This window comes from Anabrus simplex, chromosome 1 (genome assembly GCF_040414725.1).
Source record: "Anabrus simplex isolate iqAnaSimp1 chromosome 1, ASM4041472v1, whole genome shotgun sequence".
NCBI classification, from domain to species: Eukaryota; Metazoa; Arthropoda; class Insecta; order Orthoptera; family Tettigoniidae; genus Anabrus; species Anabrus simplex.
The window spans coordinates 1441107616-1441133403 of NC_090265.1; the positions used below are offsets into that span (position 1 = coordinate 1441107616).

General features: G+C 38.7%; 1 protein-coding gene across 1 annotated transcript in view; it reads left to right on the plus strand.

Moving 5' to 3' along the window:
• Positions 1-25788, plus strand: part of LOC136858397 (uncharacterized) — a 167809-nt gene that overhangs the window by 45666 nt on the left and 96355 nt on the right. The window contains exon 4 of the mRNA XM_067137910.2: positions 9982-10135. Within this exon, the coding sequence (XP_066994011.2) occupies positions 9982-10135 (154 nt within the window). The remainder of the gene's footprint in view (positions 1-9981; positions 10136-25788) is intronic.

The following is a 25788-nucleotide window of genomic DNA, read 5'->3' on the forward strand; positions in this document are numbered from 1 at the left end:
GCAAGTTTTATATGACATTATCTTGTCAAAAAGAAGAAAAAACTGCAGTACCTATCTATCACTGTGTTCCTATGAGTCAAAGTCAACATCAACTATAACTTATTCATACCACCAGCATGATTCGCAGGATGATCAAGGTCTGTTCGATCCTGACATGTCTTTTGAAAATACTGCATTGGATTGTACTGAACGCTGTACAAACTCAATAACCCTCTCTATCCCAAGTCACAAAGTGGTGTATGATTTGAACCTGGAACATCTTAAATTTCAGACTTCCTAAGAAACAAATGAACTAATAGTTTCCAAGAAATACAATATATCAAGTAAATGATATTACATAAGTCTTGGGACTAGTTTCAGCCACTTAGTGGCCATCTTCAGCCAAATAAAAAATAAACAAATCATGTGATAACTAAAACATATGTATACCAGTCAAAGACAATGTTTTGAGAATAATTATAACATTAAACTATATATAATAATAAAAATTAAGGTCACAATATGATGTCTTAAAGTTGATTTAGGACCTCGGGCAAAGAAGTAAATCTGGAAATAATAGGAATTAGGAATGAATAAGTATACAGAAAAGAAACTAAAGAGAAGAAAAATTATTTATGAGACTCGCCACCTCTAATGATGTGAAACAAGCACCGACTTGCTGGAGGAATCAGGCAGGCCATGTAAACAAAAGAGTAGATAGCGAACAAGCATTGACTTGCTGTAGGAAGCAGGCAGTGTGAAGACCTCTTAATTCCTATCTTTATTAATTATGCCTCAGATAAAAAGAATTCTTTCTTTTATAACCTCTTTAAAATCCCTTCTCAGCAGGAGTCTTTCTTTCCTCATCCTTCAGCCCTCCTTAGACACTCTTCCCCCTCCCCTCGCTTGCTTGCTCACTCCCCTCCTCTTCCCATCTTCTCCTTTCTTCACATTTTCTGCAAGTCAGTGCTTGTTCCCTATCCCCTCCTTTGTTTGCATGGCCTGTCTGCTTCCTCCAGCAAGTCAGTGCTTGTTCCACATCAGACATTAGAGGTGTGTCTCATAAATAATTTTTCTCCTTTTTAATTTCTTTTCTGTATATTTATTCATTCCTAATTCTGGCTATCATTCCCAGATTTACTTCTTTGCCTGAGGTCCTAAATCAACTTTAAGACATCATATTGTGACAAGATGATCATAACCTTAAGTTTTATTATTATATATAGTTTAATGTTATAATTATTCCTTAAACATTGTCTTTGTTATACATATTATGTTTTAGTTATCCAGTGGTATGCACTGAACCCCATCTACCCCAGTGCTGCTGGGGTAAAGAACTTTGTATTAACATTTTCTCGTTATTCCTTAGAACATTTTTTATAACGTTTAAAAAATTGCGAACTTCTAAGCCAAGCCAAGTACAGCTATCTCGACAATCTGCTCGCACTACCGCAGTTCAGCTTCTCCAGCAAGCTGGGTGTCCTTGCCGGCCCGATAGAGAGCTACCTCCAGAAAAATTTAAGGTCGCTTGGGTGATGCGTGCACTTGAAGATTCTTCGAGACAGAACTGTGGCCCCTCCCCTGATCGCAATTTATGGCGACAGGCCAGCTAGCTTAGGTAAGGGGTGTTAGTTTTAATACTTGACACTGAGTCTTCAGCGCCACACACTAGAGACTGCAAGAAAAATATAAACATCTTAACAGTATAGCCATTTGCACTTCGTCTTGCTAATAAAAATAGAGCCAGTATATGAAATCAGCTGTAATATAGAAGAATACATTTTACATATTTTTGCCACGTACACAGTTTTGTAAAGTAATTCATTGATGGCACATGTAGAGTATGTGTTCCAATAGCTGCAGAAAAATATTTAGGTTGCCCAGCATGAACACAGAGTTAAGTGCGAATGATTGTCTGTGATGGTGGTACAGGGTGATTAATTGCGCAATGCCCCACATGACAAGCAGGCATAGTCGGCTCAAAGAAGTGGCATGATTACGCTTATAGAAACTAAACGAAACTGAACCCGCCGGCTACATAGATGCTCTGAGCAAATAAGTAAATGAATAAACAAATAAATCAACTAGGAAATTAAACTGAATTCACCAGTAATAAATAAATATACAAATAAATAAATCAACTAGAAAATTAAACTGAACTCACCAGTATTTACAGATGATGCTGAAAGTGATCTCCTTCAGCTGCAATGCAAGCTTCACGTTTTGTAATGAGATTTCGAAACACAGTTTGTAGTTCACCGATAGAACACACAATGTTCCTAATTTCAGTTTTTAATTCTGCAGTTCGAGGATTATTCCTATAAACGTTTCCTTTAAGATTTCCCCATAGATCAAAATCACGTGTGCTTAAATCAGGTGAATGAGGGGGCCATAAACCTTTACTGATGATCTGATCATTGAACATTTCCCGTAACCGTCGCATAGAGCTACGCGCTGTATGGGCCGTTGCACTATCCTGCTGGAAATAGCTGTACCTTTTCTCTTCTTCAGCCAGTTCTGCAAAAAATGGTTCCAGAATGTTGTGAATATAACGGTCAGAAGTAATCATGTCCTGAAAAAATATCGGACCAATAATTCGTCGGGCACTGATAGCGCACCACACACCCACCTTCACATCGTGCAGAGGTCTCGGCTGTAAAATGTGCGGGTTGTCTGTATCCCAGATTCTATTGTTCTGTGAACTAACATATCCACTCAAATGAAACCAGGCTTTGTCGCTCATAAAAAGAAAGTTCGGATCCACAACACCGTCGTGGACACTATTTATTAGCCAATTGCAAAATCGTGTTCTTGCATTGAAATCTGTAGGCAGTATGTTATGGACTGAATGAGTCCGATAAGATCGTAAACGTAACAATTTTGTTGCATTCCGTGCTGAAGAAGGTGAAATACCACTTTCCTGAGCTAATCTCCGAAGCAACTTATGTGGACTGACCTGGAGTCTTGCCTGTATATCTTCTAACCTCTCTTGTGTGAGAGCTGTTCTCCTTTGCTTCTTTTTCTTATTGCTTACAGAACCAGTAAACGAGCTGATGCACGTAACGTTTTGATGGTACTGTCGCACTGGGAAATTGTCTACGGAAGTTTCGAAGGCACCTTTTAACTGGTTTCTTCTTCTTGTGCAAATAACACTCAACCAAAATATTCTTTGCTCTATAGTGTATTTAACCATCGTGATAATAACCTCACAACACCTTAAAAGTCCAATATTTTCTAACTAACTGAGGGACAGAGTGCTAAACAGCTAGCTTGCAGTGAACACTTCTTATCTCGCCGTGTTGACAGATGCCATATGGCGCTCGCTTGGGACTTCCCACGGCATGCGAGAAGAAGTCGGAACACTTAAAATATTCTCCCTGTATATAGTGAATTTTTGTAGTGTTCCTCTTGGATTATAGGCGAAGGTACCACGAGTTCTGTGATATTCTTCATGAATATAACGTGTGTTATACGTCGTGACAAATATTTTCACTCCTTTGTCGTTGATGCACGTACACTCAGTATGCGAATGAAACTACAAAACTTCAATGACGGTAAAATACCAGTTCAATTTTGCTGATTAGTTTAGATTAGGCTTTTTAAGTACAAATCAAATAGTCCCAGTGTATTTTTGTGAAAACCATGACTGTACTATCACAAAGCGTCACCAGATGAAACTGTGAGTACATTGTTTAAAATCTGCTATAGATTAAGCTATGATGGTGTCGTCACTGCCATGAATATCAGTTTGGAAGTATATGCGAGCGTGTGGTTGAAAATATTCTTGAAAGATCTTTCTCAGGTAGACCTTTCCATGAAAAATGCAGACTTATAAAATGGTAATGTTGACTATAGAGAGTGTAGTGGGGCTATGATTGTTTATACTTACAAAACTTTTTTTGCAACTTGGGTAATGAATATGTTCACCGCGTGCCACTGTAGTTGTCACATGATTTGTTTAATTTTTATTTGGCTGAAGATGGCCACTAAGTGGCTGAAACTAGTCCCAACACTTACGTAATATAATTTACTTGATATATATATTGAAAAGGTAAATTGCACTTTAATATGGAACAAAAAATGAAATTTATAGCTTGTAGTAGATTCCAAGGTTGAAATACTGTACTGTATTACCGTAGCTGAAACAAGATCTTGAAATGCATAAAAATCTCAGACCGGCTAGTAATAATCACTGTTACTGCAGTCCTGTCAATGTTGTACGTGCTTTTACATGTTTTAAGAAGTTATTTGTGCTGACAGAATTCATCGTTAAACAGAATCACTAAAATAAGGCTATTTTTTATACTTCACATGCTGTCAGCTATTGCTTCTTTCTCTTCAATTTTCTGTCTCTTTTTCTTCAATTCTGTTTTCAAATCGGTGATTGTTACTCATCTACATTAACCTGTTCTCTTTCACAGCATCTCTAGAAGAACTCTATTTTCTATTTTATTCAAGACCAAGTGTTTTTAAAAAGTACCTCATCATAGACGCTTGACGATATTTTTCAAATATGTTTATTAGTAAATAAGTTTTTTAACATCATGTAGACACAAATTTTAATTTAAGTATCCTTCTCACAAATGCCTGAAGACTGTTACAAACATTGACTTTTTTATTCATGCCACCTAGTGTTAATACAAAAAGTGTATCACTTTTGATAATCCGCAAATTTAAATACTCCATATAAATAACACAAGACAAATTAGGCCTGGCAGGCATGTTTGGCGTAACACAAATGACTGTCGAAATTATCGTTACTTTGAATTGCTTCCGAGGGGTTTAATGGTGAGAAAAACAAGCGTCAAGAAACTGCGGTATTGAAACCATGTGGTAGCACAAATGACTGTCGAAATTATCGTTACTTTGAATTGCTTCCGAGGGGTTTAATGGTGAGAAAAACAAGCGTCAAGAAACTGAGGTATTGAAACCATGTGGTAGCAATGGCGTACAGGTTTTTTGACAATACCACGGTAAAAGTTTTACCATGATTTCGCAAAGACTGATATGTTCTGTACTTGGTGCACTCGGGCATAAGTGCAATTGAATCAAGTCGCAGCAATGCTAATACTGTGAACTCTGTTACAGTCAGTGCTATTGTATGAGAATGGAGTGAGTACTTGAACAAAACTATCTTCACATTAGTTCGTTTTCAGATCGATGCTGAGTGGACTCTGGATATCTTATGAAATTAGTGAGAATAATTGTTGGTAAAAACAAGTGGGAACAATGAGAGGAGAGTATGTGGATCATCGTATTATGCTCTTCTCCCCTTTTCCAGCTCCTACCAACAGGGCATTAATGGCACTTTTCCATCTTCCTCTCTCCTTCCACCATTCCTCTTCCATCATTTTGTCCCATTCCAGGTTTCTTCTTGCACTCCCTTATTGAATCGATCTACCTTGTTCTAGGTCTCCTTCTCACTCTCTTTACCTTGAACTTCATCTTCATCATCTTTTTTGTTCTCGTCCATCCTCTTTACATGTCCAAATCATCTTAGTTTATTCCTTTTAAAAGAAAAATCCCCACCACCACCAACACTGTCAATTCTTTCATTTAGGTTTGCCATTCTGGCCTTTCTTACATCTTTATTTCTCAATCTGTCTTTCCTTGTTTTTCCTTTCATACTTCTTAGATATTTCATTTTGCTGGCTTGAAGTCTACTCTCCTGTCTACTTGTCATTACCCAGTTGTCAGCCGCATAAGCCGATTTGGGCGCATAATATATTTTGTACACTTATCTCTTTACACTAACTTGCTTTGAACTTCCGTATTCCAGACAAGGTTTCTTATACTCTGGTAGAACGTATTGCTCTGTTGCACCCCTCTTGCTAATCTGTATGTCCAGCCTTGTATTATGCATCAGTTCACTTCCTAGGTTTTTGAAACTGTCAACAATTTCAAGGCTTTGACCACCAATTTTTATAGTGCTTTTCCCTTGTCTTTTGATATTACCATGGTCTTGCTATTCTCTGAGCTGATTTTCATATCATACTTTTCAATTTTCTTGTTCATTGCATCAAGTTATTCTTGTACTTTTTGCTGTTTGTTCCCCAGACCACATTGTCTTCTGCAAATAGTAATAACTTCATCTCCCTATTCCCATGTGTTTCCTTTTTTTCCTTAATACCATTTCATTCATAACCATTATAAACAAAAGAGGTGAGAGTACACTCCCTTGTCTTAGCCTACCTGCATTTCTATTCCATTCCGTCTTTCCAATCGGACTTTCTCCCTGGGAACACTATTGTATGCCTTTGTTAGATCTATGAATGTCATGACCAGATCCTTTTCATATTCCCAATTCTTTTCCATTAATTGCCTCATGCTGAAGATTGGGTTCACTGTAGATCTTCCACTTCTAAAACCATACCACTTTTAAGCCATACTTAAAAGGGTACATAGAATGAGGAGATAAGGGCTAAGTCAGGAGTATGCTTACTGAAGGAAGATCTACACATAAACCAGCATGGGTGGTGGGATCGTGTGAGTAATGGGCTGGCTGGGGAAGATAAGCTTAGTAGAGCAAGACTGAAATGATGATGGAAAGACTTCGTTTTTGATGACCACAGCACTAATTGTAAATAGAGGATTGTGAAAGCGCTTAACACTTTCCCGCGGATTGCGTAGTAAAGCGTACTGGAGTCGCACATTGTGTCCCGCGGGTTGCATAGTAAAGCGTACTTGACTTGCAAACAGACTTCCTCTGCCATCTCTCTGCTAAACATATAATTTTTTGGAACCAGCGAATTCCCTACGCTTCCTAGATACAACTGGCATGCACGGAATCATGAAATAAAGTGTTCTTTTATACGTTTTCTTAAATAGAACAGACAGGTGACTGAATGTAAACACATTGCAGCAACATGGCTGCTAATAACCAGTAGTGTGCGGAGGATATTTGTTACAAATTAGATCAGTATGTTGACAAATGCAATGGTAGTGAGTTTGAAGTTGTAGGTATGATGATAAAAATGGTATTGGAAGCAGTTTGGACAGGATATGAATCTGAGGGAAATCGAAATACGGCATAGGACAGGAAATATTCAATCAGGTACCGTCTCCTTTTAACATTTTAGGCCTATTTGTACAAAACATAATTATCAGTTTCAATTCTCCAGTTAACTCTGTTTCGGTCTATGAGCCTCTACGTAATTACGTAATACTCCAACTGATGTCAGTTTATCTTCCAGTCCCATTCAGTGAAAAATTGTTTATAATTTGTATGTACGAGAGGAAGTACGATTTGCTATCTAAATATCTTCATCCGACTGATCTCGCAAATGAAATAAATTGGGAGATTCAGGGTGAATTCATGCGTTCTCTCCATTACCAAGAAAATAAGAGCCCCATCAGGTCCAACAATTCCGACTGACTTCAAGAACAAGCAATTTAACATCATGCACCATATTGAATGCTTCTCGATGTATCATACTGAACAGAGGGGGGAGGGGGTCCTGCATGTAATTAGGTGATCTCATTGTATCATTTGAGAATAACTATAGTGTATTTTCCATTGTTACAAAATTTGAAAGCGATATCTTTAGTGTTTTTTTACAGAATAAATTATTTAGTGAAGGTATTCCGCAATATGCCTGACAAGCAAATTATTACTCCAGGTTTCGACAGACAGTGAGTTAGAGATAATCTGTGGGAAAGGGTTAATTCACTGGGGCTTGCAGTGAGACAGCTGTATTCTTCTTTTGTGGCCATATATGTGCTCACAACGGACACTCGTAAGTATCACTCAGGGTCGGCTGCTCTGATCCTTGGAGAGTACTCCCTGCAGTTGGATTACTTCGCCACTGGAATGCCATTTCTATTCAAGGCCTTTTCGGCTGTACGCCACAATGTTGTTGTTGGATGTCCGCGTCCTCTCCTTGGTTCCTCGATTGCAAGAGCTCTCTTAACGGGATTATCTTCATCTCGATGTTGTACATGCCCAACCAGCGTAACTGCCGCTCTTGCAATTTCTCACTGATAAGGACCGTATTAAGTGATCATCGCCTGTGCTTGTTGCATACTTGGTCCAAGAGGGTGACACCCGCTTTCCATTGCAGTGTCCGCTTTTCTGTTACGTGCATTTGCTGATCATGCTTCTTTTGCCTTGTCCACCACTCAGAGCCATAAGTGAGGGCAGGCCTAACAACAGTCTTGCATATCTTGCCTTTGAGCTTAATAGGCATCCTCGTGTCACATAAGACGCCTGTCAGCAAACGCCATTTGGTCCATCCAACGTCATCACTCGTATCAGTGGTAATAACTGAGCCCAGGTACTTGAATTTATTCGTCATTGCCAGTGGTTCACATGCTAAGAAAATTGTATTGAGTGATCTTGAACTTCTGGCTTGGCAAAGTTACAGAACGTATACCCCGTCTTATTCTGAGTCCATTCGTCCCAAAGCTTTTCTCCCAAGTTCTAAGACTACCTCGACCTCTTTACATGTTTCACCAGCAAGGACGACGTCTTCTGCGTATAGAAGGGTCCATGGTAGTTGTCATCAGTTGTTTTGTGAGATAATTAATAACTATTAATGAATAAGATTGGGCTCAAAGCTGAACCTTGGTGAACACCAACCTCAACAGGGAAACTCCCATAGATACCACAACTAGACTTCACATTTGTAGAGGGACGAACGTACATGTCCTGGATAAGCCTTGCATATTCCTCCTGAACATTTTGGTGACACAGTGCAGGCCAAACAATTTCTCTACAAACGCGATCAAACGCTTTTTCTAAATCAATGAAACCCATGTGGAGATCCTTGTGAAGTGCACAGTGTTTATCCATCAGTATTCGGAGAGTTTGAATCGAATCACTAGTTGAGACTCCATGTGTGAAGCCGCACTGTTTCCTATGGATGTTTATAATTTTCTTAATGCGATTGACAATGACGCATTCCCAAATTTTTAGTGTATTTGAGGTGAGTTTAATGCTTCTGTAGCTCCCGCATTCTCTAACATCTCCCTTCTGCTTGAAGATAGGCACAAGATAGCTTTGGTGAAATTGCTCCGGCAGGGGTGCACCAGCGAGGATCTTATTAAACATCCAAGAAAACCAATCAATTCCTTCAGTACCCAGAACCTTCCACAGCTCAGATGGATTGTCATCAGCTCCTACTGATTTGCCATTCTTCATTTTTGATACAGCTGTCTGAACTTCGGCTGGGGTGAACGTAGGCACAGGGCTCTGCACAGGACATTGAGAAACCGCTATGGCCCTTGGGAATTCTTCACTTAGCAACTGGGTGAAATATTTCTCCCAACGGTTTTTGCTCCCGTCTTCTTTTGTAAGAAGGTTGCCTGTTTTGTCGTACATATATTTCACGGCAATGATATCTCTGGAATGCTTTTCACGCTGGGCAGCAGTCTTATAGATTTGGCTCACACTTTCTGGAGTATCTAGGCCTTAATAGAATCATTCAAAAGCCTCTTATTTAGCTTTGGCCACAATCAGTTTTACAAATTTCTTGGCTGCCTTGTATCTCAACTTGAGCTGCAACCCTTCTAGGCTGTTCCTGGACTTCCACCACTGTTTGAAAGCAACTTTCTTCTCGTTGAGTGCCTCATGGACTTCTTTTTCCCACCAGCATGTCTCCTTGTTGATCTTCAGTCTCCCTTTTGAGATTCCCAGATGCTGTCTCAAATGTCTATAATGTGTGTATGTACGAACTGATGTGTATGGTTTCAGATTAAAAGTGTGATGATTTTTAGGTTTACCAAGTTAATGGGAATGTGCCATTCAATCTTCAGATGTGTATTTGAACATTTATATCTTCTAAAACTGGTGATTCACCTTGTTGTACTTATTAACTTAATGTAAAAGAATTAATTGGTTCTTCCAATGTTCATTCAGAGATCGCTGTAAACAAGCAACATGTAGTGTAGAGTGTCTTCAGATGCATGCTACTTCAACAGGGTATTAAAAAATATTCTTTCCTGACATCTATTTATAATTTAATCTTATTTGATAAAATATGTTTAAATATTGCCATTTAATAGGTTCCACTTAAGGAAGATGATAAAGTAGACCCTTGGACATATGTGGCAAAATATAAAAGCCAGGTTGAGGAGGAACTAAAGAAGGTACCTGGCTTGCAGTATACTGTTGTTCGACCAGGCATTGTATATGGTATTGGTGACCGCCATGGTTTGGGTAAGCAGAAGTAATTATCTTTTCCTTTTGTATACCTACTGTTTTACAGCTACTCAAAAAAAAAAAAAAAAAAAAAAGAATGGGCTCATGGTATTGAATAAGCTCTTCACACACACACTTTACTCAGAAAGGATATTAATAAATTAGCTTTATGGTTTTCGGAGATGCTGGAGTGCTGGAATTTCGTCCTGCAGGAGATCTTGTATGTGCTAGTAAATCTACCGATGTGAGGCTTATTTGAACACCTTCGAATACCATCGAACTGAGCCGAGATAGAACCTGTCAACTTGAGCTTAGAGGGCCAGTGTTCTACTGTCTGAGCTACTCAGCCTAGCTCTCGGAAGCAAGTGAATCTATAGATACAGTGTTCGTTCTGGGTATCCACAGTGTTTGTATAAGAAGTAAATTATATTTTATAAAATAAAGTCTGATAAAATATTAAATGCAAGGAGCATGCAATACCCTGGGTTAATTCTTTTTTTTCTTTTGAATGACTCTACATGTTATCTCCTGACTTCTTGCTCTGAATTTGTACTTTATTTTCTTGCATGTAAAATGAGTAAGTTTATGATATTAGCCAGAGCTTATATAATAACTGTATTACCAATTAGACATGATAATACTGTGAAAACATTTCTAAATTTGAAAGACTGAGTCCTTTAGGGCTGTTTCAAGAATCAAAGACAGAACACTTTGCAAGTTAAATGAGAATAGAATCCAATCATTTTTCTAGAAAGAATTGCAAACAGAAGGGATGAATTACCGTATTTACTTGCTTAATTAATACACTTAACTGACTAAAATTATAGGCAAAAAATATAGCCTTGTAAATTAATTGCATAATTCATGCCAAAAAAATTGCAAACAAAGTAAAATAAAATATATATTACACTGTAGAGTCTCGATAATTTAAGGTCTACTGGACTGAGACTACCTCGAACTGTAGAAAAACTCAAGACATTTGATAAAGCCTGTGTGTATGTTAAATATGACCTTAGACAAGTAGTACAGAAAACAAAACCATACAAACTGCCTTACACTAAAAGAAGTTAGTGTCAAGTGTCTTTTGAAATTAAAAATCTACCTAAACATGCAGGGCCTATTTCAGAGTAGTGATGAAAACCAAAAACACACATTCCATTGCATTGGAAAAGAATTGTGTAGTTCTTTTTTTTTTTTTTTTTAACAAACTGCACTGTTTTCGAGCAGTAATGTCACACCACTGTCTAAACAGCAGATTATCTGTTGTGGTCACTTCAGGCTGTTGTTTGACATAATGCACAGCTGCATGTAATGTGCCCCTCGCTATCGTTCATGTGTGATACCATATCAGTTATATCCTCGTTACTTTCACATTGTGTTGGTGAACTCATCATTTCTATGATAGTCATCTGTAATTTTCAGTTGTTTGTCATCTTTTAACTCTTCCACAATGTCTGCCTCGCCAGTGCTTTCACAACCAGGAAGTCTTATTAGAAAGTTAGACAAGAGCTGATTATCTTAATTGTTGTTCTCCTCCTCACACTCTGCACTCTCTTTCTTCAAAAGATTTTTCCATGTCTTAACAAGTGTTTCTGACTTTATTTCACTCCATGACTTAGGCACCCAGTACACAACTTCCTTCACTGTCAACGATGCTATCCTTTACCTTCTGTTGCTCGTAGAAGAGATTGTTGCAACTGATGCCGATACTTTTTCTTAAGGTACTGTATTCCAAAATTGTTTTAAGTTGAAATGAGCTGGTGATGTTAAGCAGCAAAAATAAGACACCGTTACCATCACCTGCATTAGCCAGTGTTAAAATTGCTTTTCATGACAAACATTCCTCATTCAGAAACTTTTTCACGTTTGATGCAGTCATTAAAAAAATTCTTGAATTTTTTCTGGTCCATCCATGCATTTATCTGACATGTGTGGCATGTTGAACTCTTGGATTTGAAGTAGCCTGCAGAGACCAGAAAGATATTTGTCCTGTTGCAAGCTGATAATAGCACATGAAGCAAAATAAATACAAATTAGCTAAAGTACCAATTATATAATGGTATACTAGCAAAAGGAAGAAAATCCTTTCCTTTATCATATGTTATTTACCATTGCTACTGCAGAGAGAATGGCTGCTGCCGTTACTGCTTGCATCTCTCCACAGTGTGCTCAAAATTTCTGTTTTCTTGAAACTGTTTTCAGTTATCTCTGAATAAATTGTCATGAGAAATGGTATATCTATCGTTACACCATGATACTGTGTAATCCAGAAGTTCCTCTTCCCCTTGCGTAAACTTACCAGTTTTCAGGCCATAAAATGATTTAATATTTTTTGGTAGCTTGACATTTTTTTTTCTGCCTTTCTGCCAGTATTGCACGTTGCACTGGGACACTGAAAATTTATTACTCGCTACTTTATTCCTATGAATCTCTGCGTAATTGATTACCATGAGTTTGAAAATTTATGACTCGCTACTTTATTCCTAGGAATCTCTGCGTAATTGATTACCATGAGTTTTTACAGTGTAATATTGCTTGCATACTTGCTCATTGTGGATTTAATAACAGTGACGCGTTTACAGAACATGCGTGAAAAACTCACATGCTCGTAACTAGACCTCAGATTATTAGGTGCTAAAATTTTTATTTTAAGTAATTAAAATAGGCTCTCAAGTGTGAAAATCAGGTTCTAAAAATATATTTTAGGCAGATTTTCATGTATTTTAATATGCATTTATCAATGAGAGTAACATTTTTATTTTGCTAAATTTATAATAACTCTTTAGGGGAAATATAAAACAAATATCACTCACCTCTTTGCTACAATATAATTTTACCATCCAATGTGAAGTGGGGAATCTCATCTAACCTTTTAATTAAAGATGAGTTGGAAACTGACACTTTCTTGTTTTCGTTCGTGACACAGACTAGTGGCATAAACTGTGGGAGGTTCTTAAGGAAAGATCTGCTGGGAAGTATGGTTTACAGATTCCCCATTTTAAGACTTTTGCTTGAAAAGTATTTCAAGATACTGAAAACTAGTTGGTAAATATTTTAGTTTCTCGGAATAAATTAAACATTACATACATATATTATCATTAAAGACTGTTATGCCTCCCAGCAAGCCTCTGTGAATTTACTAAACGTCGCACAATCCTCGATTTGCAACTAGTGTTGTGGCCTTTCTATACCTCTTATCTTTAAATCGTTAGAAACCAAGTCTAACCATCGGTGTCTTGGTCTACCTCTACTTCTCTTACCCTCCATAGCAGAGTTCATTATTCTCCTAGGTAACCTATCCTCCTCCATTCTCCTCACATGACCCCACCACCGAAGCCGGTTTATGCGTACAGCTACATCCATCGAGTTCATTCCTAAATTAGCCTTTATCTCCTCATTCCGAATACCATCCTGCCATTGTTCCCACCTGTTTGTACCAGCAATCATTCTTGCTACTTTCATGCCTGTTACTTCTAACTTATCCTGAGTCCACCCAGCTTTCGCTCCCGTAAAGCAAAGTTAGTCTGGAAACAGACCGATGTAAAGATGTTTAGTCTGGGAGCTGACTTCCTTCTTACAGAATACTCTTGATTGTAACTGTGAGCTCACTTCATTAGCATTACAACACCTTGATTCAATCTCACTTACTATATTACCATCCTGGGAGAACACACAACCTAAATACTTGAAATTATCGACCTGTTCTAGCTTTGTATCACCAATCTGACATTCGGTTCTGTTGAATTTCTTACCTACTGACATCAGTTTAGTCTTCGAGAGGCTAATTTTCATACCATACTCATTGCACCTATTTTCAAGTTCCAAGATATTAGACTGCAGGCTTTAGGCACAATCTGCCATTATGACCAAGTCGTCAGCATAGGCCAGACTGCTTATTACATTTCCACCTAACTGAATCCTTCCTTGCCATTTTATATCTTTCAGCAGATGATCCATGTAAACTACGAACAGCAAAGGTGAAAGATTACAGCCTTGTTTAACACCTGTAAGTACCCTGAACCAAGAGCTCATTCTACCATCAATTCTCACTGAAGCCCAATTGTCAACATAAATACCTTTGATTGGTTTTAATAATCTATCTTAATTCCATAGTCCCCCAGTATGGCGAACATCTTTTCCCTCAGTACCCTGTCATATGCTTTCTCTAGATCTACGAAACATAAACACAACTGCCTATTCTTCTCGTAGCATTTCTCAATTACCTGGCGCATACTGAAAATCTGATCCTGACAGCCTCTCTGTAGTCTGAAACCACACTGGTTTTCATCCAACTTCCTGTCAACGACTGATCGCACCCTCCCTTCCAAGATGCCAGTGAATACTTTGCCTGGTATACTAATCAATGAGGTACCTCGATAGTTGTTGCAATCCTTCCTGTTCCCTTGCTTATAGATAGGTGCAATTACTGCTTTTGTCCAATCTGAAGGTACCTTACCAACACTCCATGCTAATTTTACTACTCTATGAAGCCATTTCATCCCTGCCTTCCTACTATACTTCACCATTTCATTTCTAATTTCATCTATTCCTGCTGCTTTATGACAATGGAGTTTATTTACCATCCTTTCCACTTCCTCAAGCATAATTTCACCAACATCATTTTCCTCCTCCCCATGAGCTTGGCTGTTCGCAACACCACCAGAATGATTTCCTTTTACATTCAGATGATGTTCAAAATATTCCCTCCAACTCTCCAGTAATTCCTTGGGATCTAATATGAGTCAGCTGAATTACTCAAAACACTGTTCATTTCCTTTTTCCCTCCCTTCCTAAAATTCTTTATTACTGTCCAGAAAGGTTTCCCTGCTGCTTGACCTAGTCTTTCCAGGTTATTACCAAAATCTTCCCATGACTTCTTTTTGAATTCAACAACTATTTGTTTCGCTCTGTTTCTTTCATCTATGTACAAATCCCTGTCTGACTCGGTCCTTGTTTGGAGCCATTTCTGATAAGCCTTCTTTTTACGTTTACAGGCTGCTCTCACTTCATCATTCCACCAAGATGTTCGCCTTTTCCCATCTTTACACACAGTTGTTCCTAGGCATTCCCTCAGGCCCGGTTTCATCAACACATGTTAGTACTTAACAAGGTGTTAAATCATTTTAACATACGATTTAAGAAAATTTGTGTTTCATCAACAAATGTTAACATTAACAACATTAACAAATGTTAAACAGTGTATTAAAGTTATCAGCCATTTCCAATGGTAAATGGCTAACATTAGCATTTAGCAACCTGTTCCAAAATGGCTGCTGTGAATCTCGCTTTCGAGGCGGAATTGCTCTATTTAGATCTTTTACAAAACAATCCTGATCGAAGAAGAGTTCAGCGAAGTAATGACTTTGAAAATTTTACGGATCCGAAATTTCTTCGTAGATACAGGTTATCGAAAACAGTCGTTACTAAGGTTGTTGACGAAATTCAAGTGAGGTTAGAATATCCTACGAAGGGAAACTTACCTCTTTCTCCAATGTTGCAGGTACTGATAATATTACGAGTTTTTGCTACTGGTTATTTTCACATAATGGCCGGAGACAATGCTGGAATTTCTAAAGCCACTGTTAATAGAGTTGTTTGTCGAGTGTCTGCAGCAATAGCATCCATGAGAAGGAGGTATATAACATGCCCTTCAGTAGAAGAGCGTCAGCAAATTATCCGCGACTTCTATGAAATAAGCCGTTTTCCTAGTGTTTGTTCTACGTGCAATAGATTGCACACATGTAAGAATCCAATCACCTGGAGGCAATTGGGCCGAAATATATCGTAATCGAAAGGGATATTTCTCTGTTAATGTTAATGTTCAGGTGATTAGTGAGCCTAACCTCCAAATCAGGGATATACTTGCTAGGTGGTCTGGTTCTGCACACGACAAAACAATATTTAATAACTCCCATATCGGAGCACAGTTTGAAGTGGGACAATTAACGAAGTGATTTTGTTAGGTGACAGCGGATACCCGCTAAAAAAGTATCTGTTTACCTCATTGAAACCCTCGCGGACTTTTCCCGTGCCTCGTCCTTTTCTTTTATCGTCAAGCCATCTGTGCGCTTGCACTCAATAACTTATATATATATTTAATAACTCATTCAATTAACAACTCTTTTTCGAAGGAGGAAAAATTAGAACTACGATTCCGTTTCACTTCACGCGCCATATTTTACAGCTGTGCTCAAACAAAAGCGCATCGGAGCGCGCTGTAAAACAGCATGCTTGTACCTCTGTCTCCTCGATTCGCACCAGTTCGCAATATTGGGAGAGTTAACAGTCGATTAGTTAACATTTCACAAGAAAAGTTTGATGAAACCCAAGAAACGTAACAAGATGTTAAATTTCTAACTCCGTATTAACTAACTACTTGTTAGTATATATTTAAGAAGTGTTGATGAAACCGGGCCTTACTGTTTCTACTACAGCATCCCTGTATGCCACCCATTCACTTTCTATGTCCTGAATTTGCTTACTGTCTAGTGTTTGAAATTCTCACTAATCATATCCATGTACTTCATTCTAATTTCCTCGTCCTGGAGATTTTCTACCCTTATTCGTTTGCAGACAGATTTCACTTTCTCTTCCCTAGGCCTAGAGATACTTGTTCACTACAGATCAGATAGTGGTCTGTATCATTGAAAAATCCGCTGAAAACTTGTACATTTCTAACAGATTTCCTCAATTCGAAGTCGGTTAAGATATAGTCTATTATGGCTCTGGTACCCCTAGCCTCCCATGTGTAGCGGTGAATAGCCTTATGCTTGAAGAATGTATTCGTAACAGCTAAACCCATACTAGCACAGATGTCCAGCAAACGTTTCCCATTCCCATTAGCTTCCATATCTTCCCACATTTATCAATTATCCTTTCATATCCTTCAGTTCTATTCCCAACTCTCGCATTGAAATCGCCCATTAGCACTATTCTGTCCTTGCTGTTGACCCTGACCACGATGTCACTCAATGCTTCATAAAACTTGTCAACTTCATCCTCATCTGCACCCTCACATGGTGAATACACGGACACAATTCTAGTCCTAATTCCTCCATCTGACAAATCTACCCACATCATTCGCTCATTTACGTGCCTAACAGAAACTGTGTTGCGTGCAGTGGTATTCCTGATAAACAGCCCTACCCCAGACTCGGCCCTTCCCTTTCCAACACCCGTCAAGTACACTTTATAATCTCCTATCTGTTCCTCATTATCTCCCCTTACCCGAATATCACTTATTTCTAGCACATCCAGATGCATCCTCTTTGCTGACTCAACTGTTCTACTTTCTTTCTTCCATAAGCCCCATTAATATTGATAGCTCCCCATCGAATTCCATTTCGTTCGCAAAGTTGTTTCCAAGGGGTCCCTCACCTGTCAAATGGGAGTGGGACTCCGTTTCTCGAATAGGTCCGAGGCTTGCTTAAAATGTTCTGAGCTTGGTAAATTCATGAAGCAGGATGCTACCCTATTTGCACATAGTCCAAATGAGGATCTCTCCTCTAACAGGTTATGGACCACCGGTGAATTGTATAGTCCTAGCCGCCTGAGCACAAGGAGGGCCATGACTCAGAATATGTCCGAGATGCCCACTCCCATTCCATAGCAACTGGTATCCCAACTCTCAGGACCACTTACTAGGCCACTCAGCCGTTGCCCATGGTTCACGAACTAGGACGTGACTACATAACCCGCAAACATGAACCATGAATTAAAAGCGTTTTTAATTGATTTAGGGATAAAAATAGGCATATAGGCAAATATAGGTTGTAACTTAAATTTAAGCATTTTTAGGCACTATAGGGCCACCGTTTCTAACCTTACAAATACATGAAGTATGTAAAAACACCTTCCTTTTAAGTCATCTCTTCTGGAACAAAATGGGTTTTTACCTAAAATACGAAGTCTATTCATAACAGTCCACAGTGTTTTGCTGAGTCAGGTCAGCGTTATTCACACAGTGAACTAGCCGAGTGCTGCAATTTGGAAATATCAGATTTGGAAATAGAAAGGCTGCTATTTGCCACCTGCGTTTCACATCACTTGTAGAACTAAAGATTCCAGAAAACAGTGGTAAAATACACAATGAAATATAAAAATAAAATTTCCCCCGCTTTAAACGATCGGGTGCGTAAATTATTCAATGCATAATACTTTATCTGTAAGAATTCTAAAATGGCAAATATATTCCTTTGTAGCTCTTCCCAGGATGGAGCAAAGAATGATCTTGGTGAAGGAAGGCCTCTCGTTGGTCTTTGTATACATACTCTCGGAACTTCTAATATTTTTGGTGGGTATATACAACACTGCATCAGATATTTCAACTTGCAGCATTTTCTTGACTGGCCTCTTGATAAGTTTGCACAGTTATAAAAAAAAATAAACATTCTTTGGAAAGTTCTTCTGTGTTATGATTGCATTCACTAAATGAAGAATTATTTTCTGAAATTTAAATGGCAAAGGAGAATGTTGTGTGGTCTTCTGAATGTGTAGACAGCCAGTATTATGAAGAGATTTAGTGATGTCGTCTATTATACTCTATTTACTCACCTATAGGACTGCCCTTTTATCTCAGTTTTACTTCCAGAATTGGGGGGAGGGTGCTATAGGCGTGGACTTCATAAAGATTCAGTGTTACATGAAGCAAAGCTAAGTCATCTCCGTACAGGCCATGAAGGCCCTTGGCGGGATGGAAGGTAAAGGTTTCCACCATCCGTAACCTCGGCACTTGATAAGGTGAGGTGCCTGGCCGCCTTTGCCCCCAGGAATTAACCTGGCGCTCATTTTTGTTGTGGGCTGAGTGAACCTCAGGGCCATGTGCACCTCCAGAAGTGGAAATCCCGTTTCTTAAATTTTACTTCTTTTTGACGGGGATTCGAACCCATGTCCTTCCGGGCGAACTGAGCACGCCTTTACTGCCTCGGCTAGGCAGCCCCTGTTGTATGAAGGGGGTTCAAAATAAGCCATTTGTTTTGATGCTATATAATGTTAGATATTTAATAATTAAAATAAACTAACATCTTTTATCAGCAGTGATTCACTACTTACCTCCTGCGCAATGATAAGTTCTGCAAAGGCCCAAGACATTATCGTAAACTGGTGGATGGACATGGCCAGTAGAAGAAGGAGAACATGCAGTTTAAGTACAAAATGTCTACCTGTAACACACAAATTCTGATTTTAATACTGGTGTATGGTCATGCTTCACAAAAAAGTTTTGGTCTAATAAAGGGGAAAATATAACAACAATGTAAAAATTAGGCCTATCTTTTTGTTGCTGGAATTTTTGGCTATCCTCTTTGCTGTCTTTGCTTTCGTCATCATTCCTTCTGGGTCTTCATTTTCTTTTTGTTCTTTCCAGAGATCATCATTTTCAGAGCCATCTAATGTACGTGTTATTCCAATCTTTTTTAAAACTCTTTTCAACAATTTCAAAAACGATCATTCCCCAAGCACACATGATGCACTTGCAAGAACATTGAAGCGAAGGCTGCTTGATTCTTCCAGCTTTTGTTGTTTTGTGCATCTTGTCCACCATTCAGTTGGTCCTGCTGGGTAGATTTTATTTGGTGCCACCTTTTTTTAATGCAGTCAGCTAAGTGGCTGGGAAAGCCGTCCAATATAAGTATAATTTTTTATTAAATAGGGCTTGTGCACATTGTTTCCATACAGTTCTTAGCCCGTCTTTTACCAGATCCACCTCTGTCCTCTACGCGGATGTGAATTCTTTTCAGAAAGTCTTCTTTAGGCAGAGTTTTTAGTTTGAAAATGCATTATAGTAGGAGTTTCCTGCCATTTTCTGTCAAGGCTAGCAATAACTACACTGACTTAGCAAATGTCATGGGATAGTCACCTAATAGCGTGTGGGGCCTCCTCTGGCCTTGTGAACTGCAATGAGACGCCATGGAAGTGAGTCTACAAGTCCCTGGTAGTCCTCTGGACCCAGCTGACACCAAATCGTTTGCAGAGCGGCCGCCAATACTGGTCTGTTCGTAGGTGCAGTATCCATGGCACAGAGCCTGCATTCCAGGACATCCCAGATATGCTCGATAGGGTTCATATCGGGGTTCCTGGGTGGCCATGGCAGTTGTTGGACCTCTGCTGCATGTTCCTGGAACTATTCCCGGGCGAAGTGGCAGCGATGTGGCGGCGCGTTATCTTGAAACAGCGCAGAACCGTCTGGGTGCTGAAAGGCCAAAAATGGGCGGAGATGGTCTCCGAGCAACTCAAGTTATCCATGGAGTGGCAGAGCGTGTTGCGCGAGCAGTGCGTTTTGGCGCATGTTTATTGAGAAGAGCTAACAGTTATTTGTTTATTAACTCCACTTTATCATCTAAAATATGGATATTATGCCAAGGTATGCTTCCAGAGTCTTCTAATAGGAAATATGAGGCTTAATGACAGAGAGAGAGAGAAAGGTTTCAGAAAATCTAAAACTAGCCAAGTACCAAACAATTTTGACTTGTACAAGACCCTTTGTAACAGGGCCACACAGGCCGTAAGGAATACTAAAATAAGACACAGAACGTTTTGTTAACCCAGAACACGACAACAATCCGGAAAACCGTTTTAAAAAATGGGCATAAGTGGAAATGAAATACATGCTGCTGACATTAAACTACCCTTGCATGATTTAAACCAATACTTTACTACAAGACCAGTTAACATTGACAAGACAACAAAAGGTGATAAACAAAATTCTACACAATGACAATACTAACAATGGAGACCACTTATATTTTTCACTCGTAACTCCCACAGAAGTGAGACAAATTGCACAATTAATAAATACAACTGCGACAGGATGTGATGAGATTGTTCCACAGTTACTGTTAAAAACTCTAGACGTAATCCTACCGACTCTAACCCACATCATTACAGTAATACCTTACTGATAACCGGCATATTCCCTTCCCTTTGGAAATGTGCAATTGTTCACCCACTCCCAAAGACCAACAATCCTGTGGAACCCAAAGACTTCCGATCCATTTGCATTTTACCATTTCTGTCCAAAATTTTGGAGAAAATAGTTCGCAGACAAATAACCATATATTTAAATAACTATACTTCTTGACAAATACCAGTCTGGTTTTAGAAGCAATCATAGTACAACTACTGCACTACTTAATGTTGCAAACGACATAGGAGTAGCTATGGATAAGGGAGAAGTTACTATTACAAGGTCTCCTTTACAACTGCCGCTGGCACAGGGGGCGTGTGGTGCGCAGACAACACACCTTCTAGGCCTTAATAAGACCTTTGACTGTGTTGACATGGATATACTGATGGCAAAATTACGTGCTCTTAACTTCTCACACTAACTTCGATGCATTCCTCTCTCTCTGATTACCAGCAGTGTGTATCAGCAGGTGAAAATTTCTCTTCATGGCAATCAATAGAGACCGGAATAGGGTCAGTGCTAGCGCCACTCTTATTTTCGATCTTCATTTCAGGACTAACATAAGTTATTAAACATTATCAATATCATGTATATGCAGACGACTTAAAAATATATACACATGCACATTCTCGTGACTTAACTGACTGCAATAAATAATATGAATGATGACCTAGAAAGAATATGTAAGTGGATCAATGACTTTGCACTAACAATCAATGCCCAAAAATTGCAGTGTATTCTTTCAGCTACCCAAAAAACCCACACATGCCTCTTAGACGTTCATACTCGCTCAATAACATTAAGAAACACTCGGTTACAATTAAAAGACAGCTAAGAACTTAGGGGTGATAATGGACAAAAACCTTAGCTGGATTGATCATGTAATAGGCATATGTCAGCGAGTGTTTTATTCCTTACATTCCCTTTAAGAAACTCGGAGATTTACTCCCCCAAAATGTAAGAAAACTGCTTATCCAAAGTATGATAATGCCAATATTCGACTGCTTTGATGTAGTATACAGTAACCTGAACGCCTCACTTTCCATCAAGCTCCAAAAGGCACATAATGCATGTGTTCGCGACGAAATTTAAACACTGTTTCTCTGTTACATCGCATACTGAACCTTAAAACTCCTGAATACCTTGCCACAATTCCATTACCTAGCATCACCTTCTAGTATTCCTACCAGATCATCATCCACCTCTGTACTAAGCATTCCCATTTGCCGCTCAACTGGCTACAGTAGATCTTTTGTAGTCGCTGCCAGTCGAATTTGGAGTTCCCTACCTGCTGAAATTAAGAGCATGTCAAACCACTTCCGCTTTAAGAAACTCTTGTCATAAGTAATAACTATTCATAACATATGTGGGATTAGGTCATAGCTAAGTTATTAGGTTAATTAAAATATTTAATTGATACCTTAAGGGGAGTATGAATGGCCTATCCTGCTAATGTTAAATTTGCTATTTTCATGACTCATTTTCTCAAGAACTACTTGATGAAAGATAATGAAACTTTCAAATATTATTTACACATGCGTTATGTACATACTCCTCTAGTTTCATTGAAGTACATGTTTTAGAAGTTGGGATATAAATTTTTTTCTCTTGTACATTTTTTACACCTCTTTTTTGTCAAATGTTCGTGAATATTTCTTCAAATATACAAGTTATCTCTACGATTCTAAAGGTGTGGTATTACAAGAGTATTATACATGAACAGTGAAAACATCAAAAGTCTATCTTCTATAGATCTGGAGTTAACGGGTCATTTGTCTGAAAAAATTGTTTTTCAGAAATTGTGATTAAAAATTTAGATTGTAACTCATTATTCAACGGAAACAACAGTAAAAAACTGCTGACTGTGTAGTTTTCATCATCTCCTACGTTGTCCAAGTGTATCCTCTTCTTCTTCAAAGATCTTGCCTCCTTGGTCATTTTTAGGCCTGTAGCTCTGCCTTGTCGACTCGCTCCTTGTCCAGTTCCTTCAGTATGGCTCGTGTATTCCAACCAGTCTTCAAACCCAGCTCCTCCAAGACTTTCAGTCTACCTGTATTGCCACCAATAAATGTGATGACAGCATCATACACACCAAGCTTCAATGTATGGTACCCTACAAATACATTTCTAGGTACTCTTATCCACACTACATTGTTGAATGACTCATTTACGTTTTGTGTTTTCCCTGTCAGACATTTCTTCAGCAGATCTGGATTTGCCAAATTTCTATAAACTGGCTTTATAGCAACATAACACCCTCAGGTATAGAGTTCTTGTGGGTAAACTTATCTAAAGATCCAGCTGGTTCAGCCTTTTTTGTATTTACACCAATCGCCAGAACAAAGATTGTGGATTGGCTTGTCATCTGTTGATATTTTATGGAAAAAGGTTACCCACACAGGCCTTTTCATATCATCTAGGTTAGTTTCGTTGCTTTTGATCGCTTGACCATAGTATTCTGATAGTTGATTTATGGCATTGTCTAGCAGGCGACCCCTTTTGCTCTTGTCATGATCAACTGTCCACAAGATCAAAATCAGATTAGCACAACAGCACAAAGAATGAAAAAAATATGCATGTTATACCAAGAATATAGCATGCACAACGTAAAAAATCAACCTAATTGTTATGCTAGTCCCACCAACGTATGCAGCTACGTTTCCACTAGAATTTAAATCAAACCACAGCCTTTTAGACCTTATGGTTCTTGAGATATTAAGTGTTTACTGAAAAATGGTTTATGAAATACTGAAAATGCCCTGCGCAACTAATTAAATTAAATTCAATTAAATATACTAATCAAGCAAATTTAATAAATTGCATACCAAATTAATCAGCAAATTCCAAATAATGTTTTGGCATGAAAATAAATATGATTTTTTTCAACAAAATGTTCATTTATACTCCCCTTAAGATATTAAATTGTAAATAATTTATTTATTGTATATTTAACTCTCATGTAGGTGTATGTATGATCGGACAGAATAGCAGACTTCATAGCCTGAGTCCCGCCATATAAAACAAGGCAATGAATAAATTAATAAATAAGGCCACCATGCACAGAAAGCTAGGCTAAGCTACATGGTATTATGAAAAATATTGCTTCCAATGCATTTAAGTACGATGGCACATACCGGCTGCTATGCTAAGCTATACTATGCCAAGCCAGACAGATCGCTAGGCAGGCAAATTTCTTGGCTGTACCTGGTCTGGCATATGCGCTTTTCATTTCTGAGCAGTTGGTCTGGCGGGCTGTCGTGTGTGTTTAGTCATGTGATATAGATGTTGATTCCCATAGGGAATCAGAAATATTTGTCCTGAATAAGTAAATTTATAATACCAATATAAATGGTCCGTTATTGGACATTATAAATTTTCCAGCTAACTCATTCTTGGTTGCCAGCGTTTCACCCTCGTGTGCTAGGGTGGGCTCATCAGTTGGTACCTAGCACAGCTACCAATACGCTGGCTAGTGCATACCGTGGAGGCCACTGCGTAGGCTAACTGGAGCCACCGGCAGTGCCAATGCACTAAGAGACTTTGTCTCATCACTAAAAATTGATGCCTGCTTGGCCATCAGATGATATAGATGTTGATTCCCATAGGGAATCAGAAATATTTGTCCTGAATGAGTAAATTTATAATACCATTATAAATGGTCCGTTATTGGACATTATAAATTTTCCAGCTAACTCATTCTTGGTTCCCAGCGTTTATTTTTATGCCAAAACATCTATATCATCTGATGGCCAAGCAGGCATCAATTTTTAGTGATGAGACAAAGTCTCTTAGTGCATTGGCACTGCCGGTGGCTCCAGTTAGCCTACGCAGTGGCCTCCACGGTATGCACTAGCCAGCGTATTGGTAGGTGTGCTAGGTACCAACTGATGAGCCCACCCTAGCACACGAGGGTGAAACGCTGGCAACCAAGAATGAGTTAGCTGGAAAATTTATAATGTCCAATAATGGACCATTTATATTGGTATTGTGTTTAGTCATGTCGTGTGAATCTCTTCTGGTAGTATTTTGTTGTTTTAATACAATGGGTAACAGACCAAAAGAAGAATGACTAATTGAGGAGGTGAAAGGATATCCCTGTCTTTACGATACGTCATCAAATTACTACAGAGACTTGGGAAGAAAGTAAAACTGTTGGCAGGAAATAAGTACAGTACTTCAAATTGATTGTAAGTAGGAAGGCTACAACCGCTAGAGTAAGATACCAGAGTATGTTGTCAGACAGCTTTTAAATTAAAGACAGGAGTCCGGCAAGGGGATGGTCTGTCGCCAATATTATTTAACCTAGTGTTGAAGTGGTGAAGCAGTGGAGACAGTTGAATAGAACCATGGGAATAGAAGGTGTACAGATTGGATATAAGATCAAAAACAATGTTGTAGTGGATTGCCTTGCCTTCGTAGATGATATAGTGTTGTTATATGAGAAGGAAGAAGACGCGAAGTTGGCTCTAGCAAATCTAGCTGAGACTGCAGCAAAGGTTGGTCTAAAAATATCCTACAACAAGACGAAGGTACTGAATACGAAGACAGATCGGAATGTAAAAGGCCAAGTGGTAGAGAGAGTCGACTGCTTCCGGTGCCTAGGGGAGAACATCCCGGGTAAAGTACAAAGCAACAAAAAGTACCACAGACAGAGCTCAACTGCTGCTGAAACTACGATATGCAGCCATGACTACATATGGAAAGAAGAACCTCTTGAGGAATGCCAAACTGCGACACTACATGATAACCATCAGGAATGCTGCATGAT